Source organism: Crinia signifera, chromosome 12, assembly GCF_055691185.1.
Source record: "Crinia signifera chromosome 12, ASM5569118v1, whole genome shotgun sequence".
Lineage (NCBI taxonomy): Eukaryota > Metazoa > Chordata > Amphibia > Anura > Myobatrachidae > Crinia > Crinia signifera.
The window spans coordinates 11253174-11280843 of record NC_139228.1 but is presented as its reverse complement, the minus strand read 5'-3'; the positions used below and the strand labels follow the sequence as shown (position 1 = coordinate 11280843).

At 45.9% G+C, this 27670-nt stretch overlaps 1 protein-coding gene and 1 pseudogene across 7 annotated transcripts in view; both read left to right on the top strand.

Annotated features, from left to right (window-relative positions):
• The window catches only part of ARHGEF11 (Rho guanine nucleotide exchange factor 11), a 111981-nt gene that overhangs the window by 83083 nt on the left and 1228 nt on the right, over nt 1-27670 (top strand). For 5 of the 7 annotated variants that reach the window (XM_083166328.1, XM_083166331.1, XM_083166329.1 and 2 more), the window contains 13 exons: nt 518-643; nt 803-920; nt 16022-16200; nt 16501-16576; nt 17804-17971; nt 19103-19190; nt 19367-19474; nt 19562-19641; nt 19910-20134; nt 20364-20765; nt 24473-24568; nt 26545-26798; nt 27357-27543. In XM_083166328.1, coding sequence (XP_083022454.1) covers nt 518-643; nt 803-920; nt 16022-16200; nt 16501-16576; nt 17804-17971; nt 19103-19190; nt 19367-19474; nt 19562-19641; nt 19910-20134; nt 20364-20765; nt 24473-24568; nt 26545-26798; nt 27357-27543 — 2107 coding nt within the window. The remainder of the gene's footprint in view (nt 1-517; nt 644-802; nt 921-16021; nt 16201-16500; nt 16577-17803; nt 17972-19102; nt 19191-19366; nt 19475-19561; nt 19642-19909; nt 20135-20363; nt 20766-24472; nt 24569-26544; nt 26799-27356; nt 27544-27670) is intronic. The other 2 variants (XM_083166332.1, XM_083166334.1) reach the window with 2 other exon arrangements.
• Nucleotides 5771-5889, top strand: LOC146050764 (5S ribosomal RNA; annotated as a pseudogene).

Sequence of the window (27670 nt, the reverse complement as noted above, 5' to 3'; positions counted from 1 at the left end):
CTGTATAAGAGCGTTACCTGGAGGTACAGTCTGTATAGGAGTTACAGGGCCAGTTGTAGGTTTTTTACATTCACCTGCAAACTATAATGCTTTTCTGTTACAATTACTGTGCAAGGTGGAGGTTGAACTACTGTAGTACAGGGACCACTTAACCATTAAAGGTGGGGGACCTCCGTTCCACCTGTCCCCTTGTGTGTGTGTCGTGTCCCCCCCCCCCACACACAGACACAAACACTTTAACCCCTGTGAGGGATACCTTGGATCAGAACACACCCAGATTGCTTGTCTTCTCTTCCCAAGAATCTCCTTATCTCCTCCCAGATCTCTCTTGAAATGCTATAATCTTACATTGCTATAGCATGATATCTTGGCCTACTGGCAAGGGGATGTGTGACGTCATTGGTATGATATAATTGATATAAGTGACCAGCATTATGACCGAAAATGTTTATTCTAAAGTGCTTTGTGTCTATGGCCCCCTAATGCGTTCCTCCGGTTTTTTTTTTTTTTTTTTTAGTTCGATGGATCCGCAGGAGAGGAAGTATGCCAAGAAACAGCCAAGTTTTGCTCTTGCCAGACTATCGCTCTCGACCTTATCAAAATAAAGAAAAGGAAAGAGACCCGGTTTAACCTCTTCATGCAGGTACTAATATATATATATATATATATATATATATATATATCTATCATCCGTTTCCTGAGCCCATCGCTCCACATATTCTGTTGTGTTATATATCTCCCCCCCCCTTCCCCACCACTGATATCTTCTCATCTCTGTCCCTCTCTCTCTCCTCACCTTCAGGAGGCTGAGAGCAGTCCGCAGTGCCGGAGGCTTCAACTGAAAGATTTAATTGTATCAGAGATGCAGCGACTGACCAAATACCCTCTGCTTCTGGAGAACATCATTAAACACACGCATGGTGAGGCTCAATAGATAAGCCAGTGCACTAATTGTGAGATACCATACCACTGGGCTGGCCAAAACAGTCCTTGAGATCTACTAACAGTTCATGTTTTCCAGATCACCTAGCTGGTGCACAGGTGGAGGCATTACTAACTGTCCCATTACCCAGACCACCTAGTTGGTGCACAGGTGCAGTCATTACTGTCACGTTACCCAGACCACTTAGATGGTGCACAGGTGCAGTCATTACTAACTGGTCCATTACCCAGACCACCTAGTTGGTGCACAGGTGCAGTCATTACTAACTGTTCCATTACCCAGACCTCCTGGTTGGGGCACAGGAGCAGTCATTACGAAGTCTGCCACTACTCAGACCACCTAGCTGGTGCACAGGTATACTCATTACTAACTGTCTCATTACCGAGACCACCAGCTGGAGCACAGGTGCAGTCATTACAATCTGTCACATATCCAAACGTGCTGCATTCTTGCCTAACCAACACATTCTACAGATCCACAGGTGACCTGGAAAACATGACCTGTTTGTAGATCCAGATGACCTTTTTGGCCACCCCTGCTATATCGTAGCCTTACTAAACCCCTTGAGCATATTACATCCTTAAGAGACAAGTCACTGGAGAGAGAACTGCTCACATACTTATCACTTGGCCGTACAATTACTCACTATGCTGGGTTATCAGAAGGAGTCCAAGGTGTTGACTCACGATTTCTTCTTGGTGTTTAAATAGGATATGGTACTTGTGTATTATCACGGCGCCCATCGCATACCACTAATTAAGGTATGCGTTGGCATGCGATGGGACCCGATTTGAGCCTTTCCCCGGGCGGAGTATACAATTTTAATTTCTTCTGCGGTAGACGTCAGGGGCCAGAGGGATTACATTGGGGTAGAGAGTGAGGTCACGACCTTTCCAGCACCAGAAAGGATAAAACTTCTGGACTGCCCAGAGACAGCCCTGGCTCCTCCCCTCCTCTACCCCGCCTCCTAGGCTAGCTTACTTTCAGTTTTGATTGTGCTGGCAGGAGCCAACACGCATTTTGAAAGGGCTGCTGTTAAAGCAGCTTAAACTTCGTTTTTAATTTTATTTTATTCTTGTTTTTACACTGACTATTGGTCAGTGACAGAGCAGCAGCGCTGGGGGTCTGTTAGACCCCTGCACTGCGCTCCATCACCCGGGACCCGGCAGCCCAACACCACCCACGTGGCTTCCACAAGCGGAGGTGTTCGGCTGGCTCTGAAGCACTGGAGAGCACAGCCGCGACGGGGACCGGGACATCAGCGGTGACCACCGCTTTCAGGTAACGCGCTCCCCGCCGGGAGTGCGAATGCGCACGCAGTTATAGCGGCTGAGCAGCCCGGTGGGGGGGATCGCCGGGCTGCACTAGCAAGCGGCCAGAACGCCGCCTTTCACTAGGTGTGCACCCTGACCCGCTGGACCACCAGGGAGACTTTGAGTGTGGGCAGCGGCGTCGGTATGCGGGGCCGCCCGGCAAGCGCCGGATCCCCGCCATTTTACCGACGCTGCATGAGTCATGAAATCCCGGTGGCCATTTGCTAGTAGGGGGAAGGGAGCCTCTCCTCACACAGCCCCTCTCCCGGAGACAGGAGCTAGGATGTACCCACGGGGTTTCCAGCCCTGATCTCTTCCTGCCTGCCTGCTGCAAGTGTAAGAAGGACACAGAGAGCTCTCTGCCAGTCTGGAGTTCCATCTCTTCACTGCCGGGCCATATGGGCAAATCCCACCTGTACCTCTCCTACTGGAGCACAGGGTACAGTACTTTATGCTCCTGCCGGCCTTTGTGCTTTGCGGAGCTCAGTGCCACTTTATTATTTGCATTGTGCTATGTCTCATAACTGTGTTAACACCATCACTGCATGTCAGAAGTATAGGTGTTAGCTGTACCAGTTTAGCTGCCTCTTGTACAATCTTAGAGGACAGCGATAGTGACACAGGGACTCCTATATTGGTGTCCTGCACACATTGCAAGGCTGGCCCGTGTACCACCGGCCAGCCTGGGCATATGAGTATAGCCTGATGGCGCAGCTACCCTTTCAAAAAGGGACGCCATTGTAAGGACGGAGCTGGTCAGGAGGGAAGCTTACCGCAGGGTTTGCTCCCAGAGACCATGACACTTCCCCAGCTATCACGCGGTTCTGGCGGTCATTTTAACATACTTGCCGCCATTGCACGCTGCTGGAGGCTCCTGACTACTAATGCCAGGGCTGTTCTCAAGCTTGTCCTGGTTAACTGCATATTGAATGCAGTAGCTCCCCCGGGTTCTGTGATCAGACAGTGGGGTTTAGAGCATAGTGGGACAGTATTGGGCTGTATGTAAATTAGGTCATAGCACTCCTGTGTTATATACCATGGTGTTGTTGATTGGCCTGTGGCAGCTCATCTCCTTATACTGTCTCTCTTATCCAGTGATTCTATCTCTGGTTACCTATACCTACTCTCTCTCCCTGTGTGTGTGTAGTGTATATATTGTCAGGTGGAAAGTGTATAACTCCGTTTACATTGTCATCTGAGGCAGGTCTCTGCTGCCTTCCCTGATGTATTTTTCCTCTGTGACATAGAGATCGTTAGATTTCTGCAATAAGCCTCTAATTGTGCAATGTGTATCTGCTGGCTGACAAAATAAAAACCCCTTCTTGCTTTCTTCCAGAAAGATACTGTGTTCTCAGATTACAGTTTATGGGGGGACAGTTTGCTGCCAGCTAGGTCATACAGAGGACAGCAGGAAGCCTTATACCCTGCTATCAGAGTGACACAGAGGTCACTCCATTAATCAAAGGCAAGGGCAGCAATGTCTAATGCAGATAGCATGACTTGTATGTTACTAACTCATGAGTTAGCAAAGTTTTCCATAGCAAGTCAATTAGAAATCACAGTGTGTGCAGCCATTACAGTTCTGGTCCAGACACTTAGTGTAAGACACCTCTGCTAACTTTTAAACCCTGTCGGAACATAGTCCAGGCCTGTTTTACCCTAATAGAGCAATAGCTCAATCAGCAATGCTCCCGTCTCTTAAGTAGACAAGGCGCACGGCTATAAGGATTCAGTCCCCACAATACCAGGGGTTATTTCATGTTCTGACAGGGCACTATGGCAAACGTCACTATCCAGACGAGGCGCACGGCTATAGGGATTCAGTCCCCACAATACCAGGGGTTATTTCATGCTCTGACAGGGCACTATGGCAAACGTCACCAACGGTGGACTCTGAAGTGTAACTTCTCCACAGGATAACCTTCGGTATTCCTGGTCATTGGAAGTTGGAACATTGCACTGTCACATACAGAGCTGTTTGTGGTGTGTACGCACAATACAATCCAGTGTGGGATCTGACTATGAAGTCGGATTTACATTAGGATCACATGCATGTAACATGCAGATCGCACATTTGAGATAATTTGACTTAGAATTCCTCCAGGCCTCTAGTAGCCTTGCACCCCAGCGGGGTAGCATTTTTGGGAGATGCAGCTGTGGAGGTTCAGTACGAACTGTGTAATGGTTAACATTACTACCTCACGGCACTGATGTCAATCTATATTCATACCACACTGGATATGCCCAATCTCGTTTGAGATCACATGGGAACACCAGCTGTTGTAGATAACATGGGTTCCATTCAAACAATGCCATTACCCTAACTGTGTGGAGTTTATGTATATTCTCCCCGTAATTGCGTGGGATTACTCCAGGTACTCCCGTTTTCTCCCACAAACAATTCGGTTTGTCATTTCTTATGGTTCTCCTTTAAGTTATGTTAGCGGAGTAACACTGGCTGTAGCTTTTATAATTAAAAGCTAATATGGCCTTGACTATGCATCCCTTCAGGGACGCAATCTCACTTTGGTAGAAGTTTTACCGGTTGCCAATGTTGACGGCCTTGTTCATATCAGCGCCACCATATGCTATATACCAATATGTTGCCTCTTAATCTGTACGACCTATTGTATAGGGGTACATGAATGCATATGTTTATGCTTGTAGGCATTTGTGTATGTACATGTTTGTGTATATATATACAGTACATGTACATACACAATATATATATATATATATATATGTTATATATATATATATATATATATATAATTGTTATAGCAAGGTGGCACACAAGATTATATAAGTACAGGTGGTGCAGGGTCCATACGATAATTTACAGCAGCACTTTTCTCCTTGAAAGGAAATAAAGACCAGCACTCACGGTTTGAAGGTGAAAGAAGTAGAATGTATTTCAAACAGACATGTTAGTCAATCAGCCTGTCAGCAATCCCGACGGCCGTTTCGACCGGCAGCACCCCTGAGGAAGACTGGCATGCTGCCGGTCGAAACGGCCGTCGGGATTGCTGACAGGCTGATTGACTAACATGTCTGTTTGAAATACATTCTACTTCTTTCACCTTCAAACCGTGAGTGCTGGTCTTTATTTCCTTTCAAGGAGAAAAGTGCTGCTATATATATATATATATATGTGGATATATATAGCGGTGCTAGGTCAGCATTCTCGCTTCTTACATTCAAACAGCGGTTCGATATAGTTTCCTGTTTGTTTGTTTTCTAATGTATCTACATACACATACATTATGACCAAAACTGATCCTTTTGGTAAATCCGTGTTTTATACACGCAACAGTACATCTTAAGGCATAGACTTAATGCTATTATAGAAAAGATGCTTCTGTCTTGAAACCGAAGTGAAAAAGACAGTCCTGTGGGATTTCTGCAAGGTAGAACCTTGGTTTCTAGGTCACCCTGTGCAGGTCCAGTCGGGTGATGTAAAAAGGGTGGTTTGTTATCAACCACTAGGGCGACACTCTGAGTGGGCCGGCTATGAGCCTACGGCCACACCACCCTGAACACGCCTGATCTCGTCTGATCTTGGAAGCTAAGCAGGGTCAGGCCTGGTTAGTACTTGGATGGGAGGCCGTCTGGGACTACCAGGTGCTGTAGGTTTAGGCCTCCCGCTTCTTCCAATGGGTGCAGCGCAAGATCCCGGCCTTGTTGGCAAAACTATACCGGCAGATGGACCCTCCCTTCGGAGGTGTTCCTGTGGTTGGTAGGCCATTGGGGTGGACCAATGGTGGATTGATGGCTTTGCGTCACATTTACCAGGTCACCCTGTATGTGTCCAGGTCTCGAGACCCTGCAGGTTACAGAGTCCACGCTCTGTTATGTCAGTCCAGTGGCTATTCGTTCGGAGGTAGGCTTTTCCCCATTTTTGCTCCTCCTCAAAGTAATTTGTACATTAAAAGTGGAGGTGGGGGCACCTTAATCCAGGAGAATCTGGTTCTCGGATCTGTGAACCCTGTTAGGGGTCTCTCTTATCTGTCTGCCTCTGGGGCCAGAACTGCTCACAGGGCTGTTAAGACAACCTTATTAAAAGCCACGGGATTGAATTCAATCCCAGAATTTACCGTTTGTCTAGGGTTTTGTCCTTTCGGTAGAAGTAGTGGGGGCTGGCCTCCGCCTGTTTCTTTAAAGCAACAGGGCTCGGCTCTCTCCATTGTATTCCACAGCCTATGAGCTTTGTGGTATGATCTCCGCTCATTCTTGCAGGGGGTCCTGCAGATCCAACCTCTGGTTGTTACAAACATGGTGGTTTGATAAAATCTTTCTCTGATTCTTTGGGCCCTTTAGGGCTCTTTACAGGCTAACTGGGACAACGGTTTTCCTGTTGACCGTTGCTGCTGGGTGTCTGCCCGGTAGGCTCTGTTAGGTCAATCGCCTTTCATAGTCTTTCATTCTCATAGAACGGATTCTTTGAAACATTACTTTACACCTCACAAGGTGGTTCCTGAATTTCAGGTCATCCAGGAGATAGTGATCCCTGCCCTTTGTAGGCCGGCGGTCTCTCCTGGGCAGCAATCAACTGGAGATGGTCTGTGCTTTGCACGACTATGTACATCACGCTGTAATACTTTGGCCATCTGACTCTCTCTTTATCCACTAGAGAATTCATAAGAGGGGCTGGTCTGCTACCATGCAGACTATTGCCAGCCGATATCTGCGGTCGTTTATCAAGCAGGATTCCTTGTTCACCTCACTCCCCGTTCTTGCAGGGGTACGGGCTCATTCCACTACATCTGTGGGTGTGTTTCGGGCTTCTACAGGTGGTGCAACGGCAGAGCAACTTGGCAAGGCGGCAACTTGGTCGTCTGCCAACGATTTCTTACGCTTTTTTGCGTTTGTTATGTTTGCCTCTCAGAACTCGGCATTCGGCCAGAATATATTGGCCGCGGCACAGGCGCGTCCCCACCCTTAGGTGGCTGCTTTAGGACATCCCAATGTAATCCCTCTGGCCCCTGACGTCTACCGCAGAAGAAACCGAGATTTATGTCTTACCTGTTAAATCTCTTTCTTCGAGGACGTCAGGGGCCACAGGGATCCCTCCCTGCCGCGCCTGCTTCATGGTATTGAAGTTCATAGTTCCTCCGTTGAGTGAACTTAGTTAAAAGTTCCTTTGTTGAGGTACTTACACATGTCACAGTTATGGTTCCTCTGTTGAGCAACCACACACACATAAGGCGTGACCACGTGATGTAGGGTGTGATACGCAACGTCTCTCTCTCCCCACCCGTGGCTGAGTATTCCCAGGAGCCGTGCTACCTCACCCCTTCCCGCTAGACGCCGAGAATCTCCTCAGCCTTGCTAGCCCTGGACACTGGGGCTGGAGATAACAAGTGACGCCGTGCAGCCGGCTAGCTACTCGCAGGAACCTGAAGTGTGCGGCACCAGTGTTGGGAGGCGCAGACGCCAGCTTTGATTGATGCGTTAACCCGGCAGCCTGTTCTATCTGATCGCAGCGCATCGCAGTGCAGAGACGAGCCGAGACACTTTACCATCTTCCTGCCAGACGCTGTAAGTTTACCCCGCCTGGCTGGTTCCGGACTCTGGGGCTGGAGTGGATAATCGCCGCTGTATAGCCCGCCAGCCACCCGACAGCCTGTCTTACCTGCTCCTTCCTCCTGCACGCCGTTCTGGCTGCACGTGCCACAAAGCCCCTGCTTGGAGACTCAAATACAGCTGGACTCCCTCTAACTCTGCTGACCGGCTTTACTCTGGTGGTCCAGCAGGGAGGGGTGAGTTACTTTTCTGCTCTATCAGTAGCTCAAGGTTAATATCAAAGTCTGCTAAATAACAACAAGGCTAAAGGACATTTACTATTATCATATCCTCTTGGGGACATAAAAGTGTTGAAATAGGAGGTGAGGAAGCCGTACTACCTAATTGGCAGGAGGGTGAACTGTTTAAATGATACGGCAAGTATTTGCTTACAACCTTGAAACCGGTTGTGCGATCATATAATTATATGGAGGGTGGACGTGCACCAATTTAATACTGGCTCAGAGACCCACTGTGTGACTGTTAAAGGGCCCCTGGTAACAATATTTGTTCAGTCAAAAAGCTCACCCCTGCATTACCATGGGAAAATCCCAGAACTCCTCAGCAGCCAGCAAACTGGCTAAATACGCACGTACCCCCACCGCGTCAACCAAGGGCGATGGCACTCCTCCCACTACCCCCCCCAAGCTCCCTGAGAAAAGCCAAGATGGAGATGCACTTCAGAAGGTTTTAGATGCAGTCGTAGCAAGTGAAGGGCGCCTAGCTGTGAAAATTGAGAAGGTCCAGGAAGACTTAAATAGTATCCGATTATCAGTACAAAAAATAACCGAACGCACAGCTGAGATAGAAAAAAGGACTTTGTCACTGGAGAATCTGGTTCCACCCCTAATCCAGAACTTGGAAATAATGAAGCGGCAGGTCGAGAATCTGGATAACAAAATCACCGATATCGAGGGGCGCTTACGGCGCAATAACTTGAGATTTTTGGGTTTTCCAGAGAAAAGTGAAGGAACTAACCCCACTCAGTTCCTGCAGAATTGGTTAATTGATACATTTGGAAAAGAGGCCTTTTCTAATCTCTTCGCTATCGAACGAGCTCATAGGGTTCCTCTGAAACCCCCACCCCCAGGAGCGCCGGACAGAATTCTCATTGCTAAGATTGTATTTTATCCAGACAGAGATTCAATCCTCCGGCTAAGCCGCGAAAAAGGCCAGATAATGTGGAATGATAAGAGAATCTCTATTTTCCCTGATTATGCCCGAGGGGTTCAGAGGGACAGGGCCCAGTTTATTCCGGTGAAAAAAAGGTTACGGGAGCTCCAGTTAAACTACTCAATGTTGTTCCCAGCCAAACTCAGGGTTATATCTGAGGGGAAATCCATCTTTTTTACCTCTCCATCTGAAGTCAGTGACTGGTTAGACAGGAACTTTCCGGCAGCACGGGCTATGAACGGCTCTTGAGTAGAAGAATACACTTGGCTATAAGACGGTTAATTGAACAATTCCCTTTTTTTTTTTTTTTTTTTTTATGGCTCTTAGATTTGGATAACTGATTATCCACTACATTGTTTGAATGATCTAGGATGCTACCGTTATTAGTTGTGTATGCCGTCACTATCTAACGGAAATAGCTGGCGGAGAAGTTATATGGGCCTTTGAGCTATTTTGTTGAATCATATATTTATGTGTGGCCCGGGGGATCTGGGTGGTTAAAAAGAAATTATAATTTAAAGGATCAAACACGGGTGGGTGGGAGAGAGCCCTACAGGGTGGTTATTAAATCTATTGCCTAGAAAAGAAACCTCAAGGAGGGATCTTTAGGGGATGGGTAGGGAGGGTTGGAGTAGGCATGTCGTGGGAGGAGGGGGGCATGCAGGGTGGAGGGTGGGAGGGAAGGGAAGAAAGATTGCAAGTTTACTCTGGGGGGTTGGTGCTAGGAGCAGCTTTCAAGTTAGATTTATCATACAAGGTGATACCCGCAAGATTCAATATAAAATTGCTTATGTGTTATGGGGGTTATGAAGTATAGCATTCTTACCTGGAATGTAAGAGGCCTTAATAACAAATTCAAGAGGGCATTAGTACTTAGAGAAATACGTAAATACGCGGTTGATATAGTGTGTCTTCAGGAAACACACCTGGAGGGGACTAGAGTATTGTCCTTAAAGAAGCCCTGGCTAGGATGGACATGGCATTCCACATTTACTACCTCCTCCAGGGGTGTTTCTATTCTAGTACGGAAAGGTATCCCCTTTGGGGTAGATGACGTGAACGTGGACCCTGGGGGGAATTATGTGTTCCTAAAGTGCAGACTGGATTCCTATGTATTTCTATTGTTTGCTGTTTATTTCCCCCCCCCTTTCAATTTCCAAACACTGCGTAAGATAGCAGAGTTTATGGCCGAGCATCCTGGAACTCCCTCGGTTGTACTTGGGGATTTTAATAATGTCCTGGACACCCACCTAGATAGATGGTCGCTCAATCCACAGAGCACCCAGCGGCCTAAAAATAAATTTGCATTAATGACTGACGAGATGGGTCTAAGGGATATTTGGAGAAGTTTCCATCCTACGACCAGGGAGTTCTCATGCTACTCTGGCTCACATGAGTCTTTTTCGAGGATAGATCTTGCTTTAGCATCAGAGGATTTCTTCCCTATAGTTCAGGGGGCGGTTTATAGAGCCAGAGGAATATCGGATCACTCCCCCTTAGAGATAACTTTGACCCCAGGTCAGGATAGAGGGTACACATACTGGAAATTTAATTCTCGGTGGTTAGCTAGGGTAACTCCTGAGACTGGTCTTGAGAACCAATGGGAGGAATTCCTAGAACTAAATAAGGGGACCGCTCCAATCGAAAAGGTTTGGGATGCTTTTAAAGCCGGGATCCGGGGTACTCTAATCAAGTCTGTTGCTGATCTGAAATTTAAATTTAGGCAGGAAGAACAATCATTAGAAGAAGAGAGTAAAGTAACTGAGCAGACTTATCTGAGAGAGAAAACTAGCGAAAGCAGGGAGAAATGGACTCAGGCTCAGGAAGCTTGGAAAAAAAAAATAGAGGAAAAAAATAAGTACAAAGAAGTCTTCAGGAACCATAGGAAGTTTCTAGAAGGGGACAAACCGGGTAGTTTTTTAGCAAATTTAGTTAAAAACGAACAAACAGTATCCACGATCCTCGAAATCCAGGAGGAGACAGGGGTGACTCTGAAGTCCACGTCAGAGATTGGGCAAAGCTTTGCTAGATATTATGAGTCTACATATGACACCAAGTCCGATGTGACTCCCGCAGAAATAAGAGATTTCTTAGCTTACATAGAAGCCCCTAAGCTCTCCAAGGAATCCAGAGATAGCCTTGAGGTTCCCATCTCACTATCGGAAATAACCGATGCCATTAAATCAATTCCGGGGGGGAAAGCTCCAGGGACCGATGGTCTTCCCCATGACCTATATAAAGCCTTCTTACATTTCTTCGCACCTAAATTACTCGAGTTATATAATAATCTTTATCAAGAGGCAAAACTTCCTCCATCAATGGCAGAAGCCTTAATTATAAATATTTCTAAAAAAGGTAAAGACCCTAGATTCAGAGAGTCTTATAGACCTATATCTCTGTTAACGAATGATGTTAAAATTCTTGCCAAAGTTTTAGCCATACGGCTGAATAAGGTTCTGGGGGAAATCATCGGTTGTGATCAATCGGGATTTATACCCGGAAGATCGGCCTCCACAAACTTAAGAAGGCTATATGCTCACATCCAATCCAAACATGATGAGTCGCAGTCCCCTGCTGTTATCTCGCTCGATGCGGCCAAAGCATTCGATACTCTTGAATGGGAATATCTTTGGGGAGTGCTAGAGTGGATCGGCGTTGGGCCAGTCTTCATAAGATGGATGAGACTGCTCTACTCCTGTCCCAGTGCCAGAGTAATGGTCAATGGCTTTATCTCCCATAATTTCTCTATAAAGAGAGGCACCCGACAGGGTTGCCCCCTATCCCCGGCGTTATTCGCGATTGCGATCGAGCCGTTAGCAGTTATGATAAGATCGGCACAGGGATTGAGTGGGCTCTGTCTGGGAGGGAGAGAGGATCGAATTGCATTATACGCGGATGATATCCTGCTATTTTTGAATAAGGCCATGCTTTCCTTACCGAGAGTCCTTGAGATAGTTAATCAATTTGGAAGGTTCTCTGGATTAAAAATAAACTGGAGTAAATCCTGTGTATTACCTCTGGCAAAATTGGGTGATGGGAGTGCCGCAGCCTTTACCCCTTTGGAGGTGGTATCAGAATTTACATATTTGGGGATGGTAATATCTAAGAACACAGAGGATTTCCTTACTCTTAATATCAGTCCCATACTGGATTACCTCCAACAGAAAATCAAGATATGGGCTAAGTTGCCTCTCTCCGTTACCGGGAGAGTCAATTTAGTAAAAATGATGGTACAACCCAAATTATTATATATATTGCAGCACTCCCCAACATACTTACCCCGTAAGTTATTCAATAAGATAGAGGGGTTGATATCCTCCCTGGTCTGGAACAAGGGTAGAGTCAGAATAAGCCGTAAAGTTTTAACGCGACCAAGGGGAGAAGGGGGGTTGGCTCTCCCAGACTTTTGGCTCTATTATTTGGCCTCACAATTGACCTTCATTCGGTCCTGGGTAAAGCAAGGGCAAGATTCTAACTTAGTAGAAGCATTAATACGGGAAATTTCCCCAAATCATACCCCGATACACTATCTACTTTCCGGAACATACTCGAAAAAAGCCCCTCCTATTATTTATCAGGCTATTTTAGTCTGGAAGCAGATTGAAAGGCTAACTGGTAGACACGGGGTAGATCCTGAAACTCCTTTAACTAATTCCCGCAGGCTTGGAGAGCTGCGTGAGCTAGAAATGGACTCTGTATGGGGTGTAAAGGGTATAATTGAGATTCAACAATTATATGAACAAGGAGGACTGCGTTCTTTCTTAGAATTGAAAGACGTATATGGGTTAGAAAATAATTACAGATTTAGATATTACCAATTAAGACATGCCCTGAACAAACAGTTTCGATCAAGTTCCCCTGTGTTAGAAGAATCCCCTACAAAAAAATTTCTACGTAAGATACGTTCAGGCCATTTAATCGGCCAGTGCTATAAATACCTGAGGGGAGAAGTGCAGACCGATAATTTGGAGGTTGTAAAGGAAAAGTGGGAGCAGGATATAGGAGAAATTAAGGAGGATGAATGGAGGGAAGCCCTGGCAAACGTACAAAGGGCCTCAGCACAGACAAAACATCAACAAATATTACTGTACGTGATGCACAGGACTTACATCACCCCAGCACGTTTAGCTAGAATGGGAGGGAGGGAGAGTTCATCCTGCCCTAAATGCGGGAGAGTTGGAGCCGAATTCTTTCATATGATCTGGACATGCCCTAAGGTCCATGCATTTTGGGGAAAAATTACTGAGACCTTGGAGAAATTGGGCTTTCCAGCAAGGGATTGCACCCCTAAAAGTTGTATACTTATGGTGAATGGAGAGAGACGGGTGAATAAATATCTTTGGGAATTAGTGATCAACCTATGTACCCTTGCTCTGGTTTGCATTGCTAGATGTTGGATGGCAAAACAGGGGCCAAATATCGAGGAATGGTTCGCATTGGTTAGTTCGGCTGCTGACCATGAAAAGTATTTATATTTTGTTAGAAGGAATGAAGGCAAATTTCATTTGAAATGGGATAAATGGTTGAAGATCTATCCCTAAAGTTTAAGGAATATGCGGGATACCTTGGTTACAGAAAGTGAAGTTGATAAACGGGAGCTGCTCGTGGGAGTAGGGGGGATTTCAGGAGTAAACTTGTAATCGGGGTGGATGCTGTCACCTAACATCTCTCAACAATAATAAAATTTTTCCTTCTTTTTTTTTTTTTTTTTTTGTGGTAAATTAGATTTCACACACTGGGTTATTTAGTATAATTTCCCACCTTTAAGTATATAATCACATGAGTAATATACACGTCACTTAGGGCATATCAGTGCAGGATATTTTTTCTTCTTTTCTCCCGGTTAGACACCGCAAGACAATAGGGATTCCTTGGAAATCTTTCTCTTTTTTCTCTTTTTTTAGGCATTTGAGATTTAAGCACATGGAATTAGTTCACCTCTACTACACTGACGACACAAAACAATTAGACACCCGATATTACCAAGGATCGGGTACCTCATTCCTACTCATCACTATCACAAAATCTATTTATTTATTTATTTATTTTTTCCAGAGATTTAAGCACTTGGAATTAGCTCACTTCATCTACACTGACGACACAATACAATTAGACACCTGATATTACCTAATTATTTTTTTTTTTTTTTTTTTTTTTTTTTTTTTTTTGCCCTCTTCCTCCCGTGCCATCAATTTGAGGGTACAGGCGGAAGCCTGTTTGGCTCCCGGAATAGGGAACTTATCGGAATATAGTTGGAATATATAATTCTGTAATGTTGAGAGACGTTATGTCGACAGCGGGGGGGGATGAAAAGGATTAATTGTGTATGGATTTAATTGTATTAATTCAACTAAGTATGCTACAAAACTATGGTGTAGAATGTTCTATGAAAAATTAATAAAAACGATTTAAATAAAAAAAAAAAAAAAAAAAAAAACCACACACACATATATTTGTTGAATGTGTTTCTGTATGGGTTTCTCTTCCTTCTATCTTGTCTCCTGCCTGGCTTTGGGAAAAACTGAAAGTAAGCTAGCCTAGGAGGCGGGGTAGAGGAGGGAGGAGCCAGGGCTGTCTCTGGGCAGTCCAGAAGTTTTATCCTTTCTGGTGCTGGAAAGGTCGTGACCTCACTCTCTACCCCAATGTAATCCCTGTGGCCCCTGACGTCCTCGAAGAAAGAGATTTAACAGGTAAGACATAAATCTCGGTATCGCATCGCATGCCATTATAATGGCAACGTGATCATGCCCGATTTGGGCTTATTCCCATGTTAAATGCCCCCCCAGACCCAATTTTTAATTGTATACACCCACCCTGATGGGTAATGAGTATGTTAAATGCCCCCCCATTGTTAACGCCCCCCCACTATCAACGCCAACCCGAAGCGTGGCGAGCGCAGCGGTACGCATCATCCGACCTTTTCATACCCCCACTATCCACGTCGGCGTGGAGTTGATTTTATATAGTGTGACGAGCGCAGCGAGCCCCCGAGCCCGAAGCGTGGCGAGCGCACGCAGAATATATGCGAAGTCATCCGCGTCCCCTCGCAAGTAATTCCTGTAGGGTGCCACTTCGGAACATCAGTCCTCCTTCACAGTCTAGGTCATTTGTTGTCTTCTGGATGGATGTAGGCTAGGGAACCCACACTCTGCGTCCTCATCATGGGTTTGAGAAAGGAATCCAAGAGAAGGGTCTACATCAAAACAATCCATATGATTCATCTAACGACATTACATTAGATGAATCATATGGATATATATAAGGCTAATGCCTCTTCACCTCTGAGGTGAAGTACCACCACTGACCACTAGAGGCCACACCATATTACTCCTTTCTAAAGCTCAAAGTGAAAGTACATTGCAGAAGCTGTCATTTTGCTGGGCGCTTAACTAGTATTTATATAATAGTCTGTACTTGGAGGTCTACATACCAACTGCTGCACCACTGTTTCTTTTCCAGTGAGACCTTCACTTGTGTGTTTGCTAATCTTTCCGGCATTCATCTGCATCACTGTCTTTAATTACCGTTACCGATGAGCAAAGTATTCAGCTAGAATTTAATTTTAGTGCAGAATGCTTCATAGAAGTCAGTCTTCCAAACAGAGCCACGATGGGTTCCTGGGTTAAGGAGGGTCCATGTTGCTCGCCCTGCTGCACCCCAGAGTAATCCAATCAGACAGAGTCCTGCAGCATTTTTCGGGCTGCCTCTTCCAAAAATATGGCCCTGGCATCAGGTGACGCATTCCCGTAAGATTGCAGTGTGCTAGAGGCATTGCTATTTTCTACCTGTAGGCGGCTGCCATTTAATCAGGGCATTAATTTGCACCGTGCACTCATTTGTTGTTGTACCTTCAATATCAGCTTGGCCAATCCCATGTGTAGTGTCTCATAACAAATATGAATTGTATAGAGATGATCTGGCAGGGATGGGAGGAGACTGACGTGGAGCGGTAGGGATCACTGAGGACTGCGCGTGACTATCTTCTCTGTGTATATACAATTTCCTTTTATCTGACTTTGTGTCCTTGCAGCTGGCACGGCGGAATATGAGAAGTTGTGCTATTGCCGGGATCGATGTCGGGACATACTGAAATATGTGAATGAGTCGGTGAAGCAGAGAGAGAATGAGTATCGGCTGGCGGAATATCAGAAACGCCTGGACACCACCTCCCTGGAGAGGAGCAACAACCCTCTGGCTGCAGAGTTTAAGGTGGGGGAATGTGCGAGACCACTTGGACTGATCTACTGGTCTAAGCCAGGGAGTGCCCAGGAAACTGACTGAGAAATGTGCAGATCTGCAAGCTTTTTATTGGTTACTGCTTAAGGCGAATATTGCAATTTAATGTATTTCTGCCTAGATAGAATGAGTGAGTTCCATTTACTTTAATCCCATAACGTGCATGCGTTGGGGGGGAACGAAGTATCATAATATGTCATGTTGTGGTCTCCTGGGCTTGTGTGATCCAGGCTAGGTGACACTGGGAATGACCATTTGTTTTCTGGTGTGCAGAACCTGGACCTGACATCAAGGCGCATGATCCACGAAGGGTCTCTAACCTGGAGGATAACGAAAGATAAAACCATTGGTAGGTAACCTCTATCGCCAAGAAGGCAAAAAGATATGTTGGAGGACAATAGGTCACTGGTCACAGCAGATGTTGTAGAGCATTTAGCAATATAGGCAGATGGTAGGTGTAGGGCAGGCATGTCCGACGTTGGCCCTCCAGATGTTTTGAAACTACACATCCCAGCATGCTTTGCAATAGTTTTAGCATTCTCTAATAGCAAAACTGTGGCAAAGCATGCTGGGATGTGTAGTTTCACAACATCTGGAGGGCCAACGTTGGACAAGCCTGGTGTAGGGGGTGGTAGATAATGGAGGAGGGTGATAGAAGTTGGGGATTGGTGGATAATATAGGTAGAAATTAAGTGTTGGGGATGGATAGATAATGTAGGAGGATGTAGGTGTAGAAGATGGGTAGGTAATGTAGGATGGTAGGTGTAGGAGGATGGTAGGTGTAGGAGGACAGTAGCTGTAGGAGATGGGTAGATAATGTAGGAGGATGGTAGGTGTAGGAGATGGGTAGATAATGTAGGAGGACGGAAGATGTAGGAGATGGGTAGATAATGTAGGAGGAAAGTAGATGTAGGCGATACATAGATAATGTAGGAGGACAGAAGATGTAGGAGATGGGTAGGTTATGTAGAACGGTAGGTGTAGTAGATGGGTAGATAATGTAGGAGGACGAAAGATGTAGGAGATGCATAGATAATTTAGGAGGACAGCAGTTGGGTAGATAATGTAGGACGGTAGGTGTAGGAGATGGGTAGATAATGTAGGAGGACAGTAGATGTAGGAGATGGGTAGGTTATGTAGGAAGGTAGGTGTAGGAGATGGGTAGATAATGGAGGATTGTAGGTGTAGGAGATGGTTAGGTAATGTAGGAGGACAGCAGTTGGGTAGATAATGCAGGACGGTAGGTGTAGGAGATGAGTAGATCATGTAGGAGGACGGTAGGTGTAGGAGATGAGTAGATCATGTAGGCGGACGGTAAGTTGAGGAGATAAGTAGATCCTGAAGGAGGACAGCAGATGTAGAAGATGATTAGATAATGTAGGACTGTAGATAATCAAAAAGGACGATCAATGTATAAGATCAAGAAATCTGACACATGATAAATGTTGAGAATATAATAAAAGAATACTCTGTGGAATCAGGAATGAACTATTTTCAGCTTGGTTTGTATATTTATAATAAAATTGTATGTATGTCTTTTCTTTGCAAGACCTTTTACCGTGGTCTCTTTCCCCAGATCTACATGTTCTCCTCTTGGAGGACCTTCTAGTTTTGCTGCAGAAACAGGATGAGAAGCTGGTGCTAAAGTGTCACAGCAAAACCACAGTGGTCTCCTCCGATACCAAACAGACATTCAGCCCGGTTATCAAGCTGAACTCTGTTCTTGTCCGGTCTGTAGCCACAGGTAAGGTCTCCACCAAATCTGAGTATTGAGGATGCTACATGTCCGCACATAGTTTTCTGGTGACTTAGTAGCCCGTGGCAGGGTTATGACCAATAGAAGAATAAATTAAGTTCTGCCATTACACACCAGGTTTTAATAATATTCATGCTTGAGCACAGGTGACTTACTTAGTACATCTGTTTTATCTAACCATCTGGACTCATAGATACCCATTTAAGTTCTGATGTGGTTGGTAGTCTCCTGGAATAGGGGGCAATATTCTTTCAACCAGAATCTGTGAACCTGTCATTCTGGCCATACCAGCAGCTTCGGGGGGGCCCTTTTGGTGTTGTGAATATAATAAAACCTGCCCATATAAGGAACCAGCCTCGTTAGGTTGCCCTCCTGTTTTGTTTTTTTTTAATCTTCAGCCCGTGGCTCTGTGGTAGTACCTCCTCCCTCCCATACCAGATGCTGGAAGCACCATCTTGCCTTTGGTACCAATCTGTGCCAGTACGATCATTGAGGAGACCTTACTATAAAGATGACACTGCCAGCAGCATGTATACAGGGATCCCACTGCATGGCCCAGAATACAATTTTGGATGGATGGACTTGTATGCACCACACTCGCCCATTATAGATTCCCCACTGATCCTTGTGCTCTTTTCTTAGCCACGGCACAAAATACGTTTTGTTTTCCAGTGTTTTGCCATCTAGTGGTGAAACCTAACATACTGTCGTCTCACAGAGAGAGCCAGAACATCACATTTTCTTCCATAGAACTGAAATGTTTTAGAACATCTAAAATACTGGTGATTACATCGCAAATCCCTTCCAGCATGGAGCACAGGGATATCAGTAGTCATAGATAGGGAGTACCCTCAGGTGGGTACTAGATCAATGGCAATATGTCTAGAAGGGGCAGTGTGAGCAATTTATTTAGTAGAAATTACAGTTTTATCTTCAGCAACTTATAGCGTCCCTGCTACCTCTATGTTCTGCTGGCGCTCTATCCTACTAATGCCAGATTTCCATGGCAGATGGCTGTTTTTCGTGGAGATACCAATTGTGGACAAGGATCTTAACTGTCTCTTGCGTTGTCATTGAGCTGACCCCACCTACACCATGCAACCTCTGTTTTATTCACAGATAAAAAGGCCTTCTTCATTATCTGCACATCAGAACTAGGTCCACAGATCTACGAGCTAGTGGCACTGACGTCTTCTGAAAAGAACATGTAAGTATGACAATCGGAAGAGTTTGATACCATTTCTGATTTGGAATCACTAAGGGCGATGGTCCTCATATTTTCCTATTGTTGTTTTTCTATGGATCAAAGTGGCAACCAGTCATCATCTGTCTTTTTCCCACATTGTGTAGGGCCGATATTTATGTCCATATGTTTGTTCACAGGTGGAAGGACCTCCTGGAAGAAGCCACCAAAGGTACCATGAGACATCCCCCTACTTCCATAAAACCTGGCTCTCAGGACCTGGCCCCATCCAGGACCCGCTCTTCCAGGTGAGATCCAGAGTTTTTTAAGAGTAGAAGGTAGAGCACTCAAGTATCAGGTTTTGTCACCAGAGATGTTTGACCTCTGTCTTGCAGTTCGGTGTTTCAGGATGCAGGCATCCCGTCCATACTGTGCGAAGCTGGCATGAGAACCAACAGTGAGGACCTGACAATAGGTGAGTCTCCTGCATTTACTGAGTAGTCTTGTTGTATTGCATGGAAAACGCTTCAGTCTAGAACTGGATTTCTCTAGGTTTAGAAAAAAAGAGAAAACCTGGAAGCACATTGCAAGTGTCCTGAAGTGTTTTCATGGTACCTCTGCATATTCTGTCTGTATCTCCTATTATATGTAACACTGGACAACGTCAATTCCTGCTGTCATGCAGATCTCAGGTGGGGTTCACAGCCCGCTAGTAAACTCGCGTTGTTTTTGTGCCCCTGCAGATGAGGGCCACAGTGACTACTTGGGTCACTCTAACAAGCCAGAGGTCCTCATGGAAGAACCTGAGGGACTAGAGGAGGATGAAGCTCAGACCCCTACTCAACTACCATTTCCTTCTAAGGTGGAAGACACAGGAGGAGGGCCTGAGGACCAGGCTGATCCTTCTTACCTTCCCTTCAGATGGCCTTCCGTGACTGAAGGGCTAGCGGAATCTGCCTTGGAAGATGGTGCGTTCTCAGCCATTGTAACATGATCAGCATATTAAATGGTTGTATTTTTCAGGTTTTCTGGGCGTATGTACTAGATTCATGACTGCTGTTAACTAGAGAATCTCAATGGGTTTCTGGAGCAGCAGGGACACCTACTTTTCAGGGAAAATATCTGAAAAAAACATCCTATTGTGCTTGCACTTACAGACCCTTAATACTGTGCCATCTCACTTCAATCTCCTTTCAGTCCAGAATCTTCGGCAGCTGATCCTGCAGAGTCTTCTCCCCCTGAGACAGTCCGAGTACGACACTGCCCCTGTGGCTGAGCCAGAGGACGACCTCACACCCACGCCATCGGTCACTGGTGGGGCTGGACAACCATGGGAGGTGCCAACTGAAAACCTACTAGAGACTGTAAATGAAGAAAGCATGGCAGACAACAGGGGGCGCTTGCCGCCACCGCTGTTCCCTAACATGGAAGGAAGCATTAGGGCTGTGGTGGACCTTACTGACAATCACAGGCGAAGTTCTATAGACGGAGAGCAGAGGGTTTGGAGTCAGGTGGAGGGTCAGAGTCACACCCAGTCTGAGCCTTCAGCAGCTGCCTCTGTGGAAGGGAGTAACAAAGGTTGCAGAGTCGTCCGGAAAGGTAAGACGGTCATTTTGCTACTAGTAGGACATTAGGAAACCTCTACTAATGAACACACCTATAGAAGCTTCAGATGTTCTCTGTGGTTCTGTATTTTTATCTCTAACTGTCTGTGCTTTGATCATGTACTGGTGGGATACCAGTTCCGACAGGTGGTTTACAAGGGGTTCCAAGATAATTGTGTACTGCCTTAAGCCAGGAACCAGCTAATGCCTGCGGTTTGCATTTACCCCAAAGTCTGCTTCATACTGGCCAACAACTGCCGTTGCCAAATTAATGAGCAGATATGAGCAGATATCATGTGACCTAGATACCGGTAGTAGAGACATTGATGTACAGTACATCGCTAGATGTTTATTCTACACCGGATTTTCAGATCATCTCCGTTAATTAGGGACCTCTCGGCTGAACATGTAATGTCCATTAGAGAAGACTCATTGGGGGAAATTTACTAAGATGTGTATTCTACTTCACATGTGATGTTGCTATGGGAAGCCAATCAGAATCTACTTATTTATTTAGCACCCTCTAGAAGATAGTAGACAGGATCTGATTGGTTGCCCATAGCAACATCACGTGAAGTAGAATTTACATCTTAGTAAATTTCCCCCATTATGTTCTGATTGCAGACCTCAGCTGAGGCGTTACAGTTGAGGAAATATATTCTGTCTAGCACATTAACACCCTCCGTCAGTGTGTGATGGTGAGACAGGACACCTTTCATCCACGTTGGAGTTGTCCATTATTTGCTATGCGTAAAGCAGCGAGTGCGCAGGTAACACAATCCATGTAATTGGAGGTCACGGAGACCACTGGCTGAAGCTTGGGCGCAGGTGGAGCAGACCTCACTTCAGAGTAAATAATTTATTGATCTAATAGTGAGCCAACTGCTACAGTAATTTAATCTCCACAGTATAACTATAGAATGGCAAATTTAAGTTCAACATAGCCAGGGTATGGTGTGCCCCCCCCCAGAATTGCGAAGTCACCATAGTTTCCTACAATGTTTTAATGACCCTCCCCTGTGAATTTGCCACCATCAGCAGAGAGCATTGCTGGGCCGCTGGATGCTTTGGGGGGGGGGGGGGATTGTTGGGGCACCAGATTAGTAGAATCGCCCATACGCACTTATCCTAGCTTATTCCTCCCAGAACAAACTCTAAGTTGCCAGTATTAGTTCTCCTGTAACATTATCTAGTACTAGATCCATCTCCAGTGACGTAACAACAAATTTTGCACCCCCTCCCACCCCAGTTAAAGGTCCCCATACACTAGTCCGACTTGTCCTAAGGACAAGTTGGACCAGTTTGCCCTGTAGAGACCTCCGGCAGCTCCCAGGGAGGCTGCTTACGATTTGGCACTTGATGTGCCAAAGTATACATGCAATAAATCTCATGCGATTTATTGCATGCATAACCCTGGGGAGCTGGCAGGAGCGGGCAGGGGGTCCGTGCGGCGCAGGGGTACCTGCGGCTCTGTCTGCAAGCCGCGGTCAGAGGGGTCCATGCGGCACTGTGTATTAAGTTGGCGGGGTCCCTGCAGTGACTTTGAAATAACTAGCGCTATCTGCCGGGCGGCGGGGGAAGTGGTGCTGGGTTTAAAAACACAGGCCGTACACTGATTGGCTGAGATTCAGCCAATCAGCGTGCGGCTAGTGTTTTCAAAATCAGAAGTGATTCCCGCGACGCTGCCCGGCGGATAGCGCTAGTTATTTCAAAGTCACTGCAGGGACCCCGCCAACTTAATACACAGCGCCGCAGGGACCCCTATGACCGCGGCTTGCAGTGCCCGCCTCTTCCTGCAGGCTTGTCACCTCCTCTGCGATGCTGCACCCACAAGGGAGGGGGGAGCTGGGGGGCGTAAGAATAGCACCTGCACACACACCCCCGGCACCCACACTTAGCGCCTCCCTGCCGTTGTGGGGGTTGCATCGCTATAGTTACGCCACTGTCCATCTCCCAGATTGATGAAGGAATTCAGACGAGGGGCCAAATGTAATTGGGTTTCACATGGCATAAACAACCTGGTTTTTCAGTGTAAATGATTGCCGCTTTAAAAAGAAAAAGGGAAACCGCTCCCTGCATCACAAACAGTGTTGAATTTCATATATTAATTGTTGCTAAGCCAATACATCCAAGCTGGACGTTGTATTCTTTTACCACGTCTTTGTTGATGAAACTGCTAAACTCGGTTTTGTCCTAATCGTGATTGGGAAGGTGGTGTTGTTGGGAAGCTAGTAGGGTGGTGTGGTTCAGAAGGTGGTGCGGTTGGGAAGCTAGGAACGTGGTATGGCTTTGATTGGGAAAGTGGCATGGTTGGGAAGTGAGGAAGGTGGTGCAGTTGGGTATGCAGTGCAGTGGGGAAGCTAGGAAGGTTGTGTGATTGGGAAGGTGGTGCTGTTGGGAAGCTACTAAGGCAGTTTTGTTGGGTAGGTGGTGTGGTTGGGAAGCTAGGAAGGTGGTGTGATTGGAAAGATGGTGTGATTGGGAAGCTTGGAAGGCAGCGTTGTCGGGTAGGTGGTGTGGTGGGGAAGATAGGCAGGTTGTGTGATTGGGAAAGTGGTGTGGTTTTGATTGGGAAAGTGGTATGGTTGGTAAGTTAGGAAGGAGGTGCGTTTGGGTGTGCGGTGTGTAAACTAGGAAGGTTGTGTGATTGGGAAGGTGGTGCTTTTGGGAAGCTAGGAAGGCAGTATTGTTGTGTAGGCGGTGCGGTTGGGAAGCTAGGAAGGTGGTGTGGTGGGGAAGCTAGGCAGGTTGTGTGATTGAGAAGGTGGTGTGGCTTTGATTGGGAAAGTGGTATGGTTGGGAAGTTGGTGTGGTTGGGTAGGCTGGGGAAGGTTGTGTGATAGGGAAGGTGATAGGGTTGTGTGATAGGGAAGGTGGTGTCGTTTTGATTGGGAAGGTGTAAGGTGTAAAGGTGGGGAAGTTAGGAAGGTGGTGTTATTGGGAAGGTAGTGTTGTTGGGGAAGGGGGTGCAGTTGGGTAGGCAGTATGGCTGGGAAGGTGGTGTTATTGGAAATGCAGATCCTGAAATGGCTTCTTATGGAGTGTTAAAAAATATAATTATACAGCTGTGGTAAAGCTGTTGTGTGGTTAGTGGAGTTCTCAAGACAATTTTTGTGGACACATGGCCTGATTCCGAGGTGGACACTAACTGAGCACTGATGTTTGCCTAGTTGAGCGGTTTTCTTTTGTAGTGCGTGAACGATAATCAGTTATCATTTGTGCAAGATAACGGATGAGGGCGCAAACATTTTCATGGGCGTACCACAGTCTGTGCCCTCAGTTGCTATGGCTTCGGCGCTTTAGACGCCCAGAGGTTCCGTGATGTATTTTTGCACGCAAGCGCCATTTTTTGACCATACTACAGATTGCGGCGTCTGCGTATGTTCGCTGTACCACTGCATGGGAACGCTCAGTTGAGAGTCCACCTCTGCATCACGTCACTTTCTGGTCCTCCAGTCCTTATACTGTCTGACATTTCTGCCTTGGGAGAAGCTCTAGCAACTCAATAATTGATCTCATTCCGCTAACGTCTACAATGGTATAATCCGACTAAGAGTAGCCAATCAAATGTGCGCACTAACTATCTTTCAGCTGATTTTCTGTTTTTATCTTCTAAATTTTATTTTTGTTTTGTCTTTCCACCATATTCCCCCTTCCTTGTTTTTTTTTTTTTTTTCTCTTTATCTGGTGTCTTCTGCACAGCTGAGGTGGTGGGCAGTAATGATGTCATACCCTTGCCAGACAGCGGCCAGGCAGACAGAGTGTTACGGGAAGCTGGTGGCGGAACTGGTTTAGATGGTAAATCTTTTATGCGTTGCAAGAATGGCCGAAGGAGGAGTCGGCACTAGTTACCGCGCCGATGCTTGGCTGTGTACCCTCTCACCATACCCCGCACACCCCGTGGCATCACCCTTCTCTAAAACACTCATTTTGAAAATTGAAAAATAAAATTACAAATTAAACGATGCTTTATAAGCGATTGAGCATATGTTAAACGGAAAACATCCGGGTGGCTGCCGTTCATATGTCTGGTAGTCAGGGGACTGACCTTGGCATCCAGATGATAACAATCCCGACAGGGTCTGTGTAAGTATTCTTCTTAACCCACCAACATATCCCTCCATACCTGATGCCCAACCCAACTGGTTGGAATTCCCAGATTTCCCATACTCTGCGTCATTCTATAAAGTGAGTTAAGTCCCTTGCTCCTTATGTTTTGGCTGGCAGTTATTTTATATGCACAAGAGGTTTAGGTTTCTACTAGGGGGATACTCGTTGACCATTATTTAATTTTTGTGCTCATTTTTATTTTTTTATAATGCATTCAGAATGTATTTTAACTTATACATTTTCCTTACGGTTATAAGGAATAGGTGTCATGTATTGCTCTCAAAGCATCACGGAAACGGTTGTCTTGTAGACTTTTGTAGTTATTCTGAAGGCTGGGAATATTCTGTAAATAAATTGCTAAGTGGAGGAAAGTTACGTTATGACATAATGGGACCGTTATGACATCACCAAAGTCAGGCGTTGCGGGGAATAATCTGTGATTGTGATCTGTAACCTAATGAGCAGTAAAGGGTGGATTTTCTTATGCATAACTTGAGTGTTGGATGTTTAGAGTAAGGAGATGATGTGAATACTCAGAAATAGGTCCTTTGTATAGCGCCTTGAGGATAACTGTATTGTGCTCCTCAGAATGCTGAAATCTTTCCAACAAGAAGTAGTTCTATATACATCTGTAAGCAGATGTGTCTGCACAAGACTGCTTCATAGTATAATAACCCCAGACAGCAAAGTAGTGGGGTGCCGGATGACTGCCCGACAGTCGGCATTCCGACGGTCAGTACTCTGACATCACAATCGCGACTGTTTAAATGCCCAACGATGTTGGGATACTGACCGCCGGGATCCCGATTGTTGGGACAGCCGTACCACACCCAAACTAGTGTCATGTAAGTTTTTTTTGTGCAGCGGTACTTGTTGCCAGGCAGTACAAATGTGTCACCCGGGCCATGGCGACATAACCTCTATACAATATGTGCTGGGCCAGTGCATCCACCCATTGGCATGAGTCCATTTAGCAATCCCATGTCAACAGACTATAGTCATGCCGAAGACATTTGGGGCCTGTATGTAATCACCTGGCCTGCGTGCTGCAGGAACTGGCTTCGTTCTGGCGGTTTAGCCTGTACTTTTTAAAAGCAGCAATAATTTAAAAGACAAAACCAGGTTGCCGCTTTTAAATCTGTGGTTCCCAGTTTCTGCATCTTGAAGAATCCCAAGAGTGTTTAAGGATTGCTCCTCAAACATACGTCATGCCACCGCCTTTTTGTACCGTAATAAGTGGGTCATGAGGACTCTGCCTGCTCCTCACACGTGGCTTATTTGTATGTACAATATTTATTACCAGTGCGTGTCCCGACCAAGGGTGATGCCTCATAACCCCTCGCTCATATTGCTCAATCATTTTATTTTTCTTCCCTCTCTACCCATATTGGTCTTCTCCTTACAGTCCTCCTAACTTCCATATCTTTTCCATATTAACTTAACCACTTGGAATGCAAAGGTAGTTGAGTTAACTCTATAGTTTGCTAATCCATCGGTTTGAACACTCACAACGGTTTGCCGAGATTGGGAATGAGGCGCTGTCTCCATGTCTTGTTTGGCCAAGCGCTCTTCTTTCATCAAAGTAACTGGTCGCTGCATGTGCTTCAAAATTGCCAACACCCGCCCCCTCCCTAACCTATGCCTCTCTCCACCTCGCATTATAGGAAATCTATTTTACGTGGTTATGCCATCTGTTCCCACGTTGCCACCACCAGAGGAGGAAGAGCCCCGAGAAACTCCAGAACCCAGGCTGTGTAGGGAACCAGAGGCCAGCCGTTCATGGTGTGACAGTCCCCAGGCTCCAAGGGAAGAAAGTCAAGCACCTCACTCAGATCTGCCACCAAATTTGGTAATTCAAGATGTTGATACAATCTTCAGAACAATGGAACAGCTAACGGCCAAATTACATAGGTTACAGGTGAGAGTTAGGACAGTGTTGCAAATTTTAGTTCAAGAAGTTGTATTTTTCAGGAAATCTGTTGGCCGAGAGGGAATGCTGGCAAATGTGGTTCAAGCTTTATTTTTTTGGTCAACATTGACTATTAAAGTAATATTTAAGGCAGAAGTTGTCCTGGATACAATACATTTTCCAAACTATGTGGTCTATGTACTAAGCCTTGAGCGATGACGTGGACTGAGAAACTACCAGCCCAACCAGCTACTGTCATTTTTCATACACCACCTATACTTGGAGCTGGTTGGCTGGTACTTTATTTCCACACACTTTCTCTATCCAAGGCTTACTTAGTACATAGGGGTCTAAGTCCACGCTAAACGTAAGAAAATAAGCAGCTGCTTCCTATCACATGGCATTTTTTAAATCCAGCTCTGTACGTTCTCCAGTCAACGTTGTCTTAAACGCGTTGGGGAACCTCTAATTTCCAATAAGCGTCCGCTGTTCCATAATGTAACATGTTGGGTTTCCACAGCGCTGTAAGTACTTGTGCATGCTGACCTTTCTATAACCTTTGCGCAGGAGGTGGAGTCTGCACACCAGGAGCTCTTACGGTCCTTAAAAAGTAAGACCGCAGAAGAACAGCCGTGCCATTCAGAGCCTACCGCGGAGGTCATAGAGCAGTCGGAGATACAACACGGGTCCAGTGTCAATAGTAGCTCAATGTTCTTTGTGAAGAACAGTATCTCAGTGTCACTACATCAAGACGGTAAGCACCAGCATCTTAATTCAACTTTGTTTACTGGAAATTGCATGCCACCTAACATTTAAAGCTGCCATGTCCCCTTCATACAACTTTCACAGAAATGTAACAGGATACTTACAGCGAAACGTAC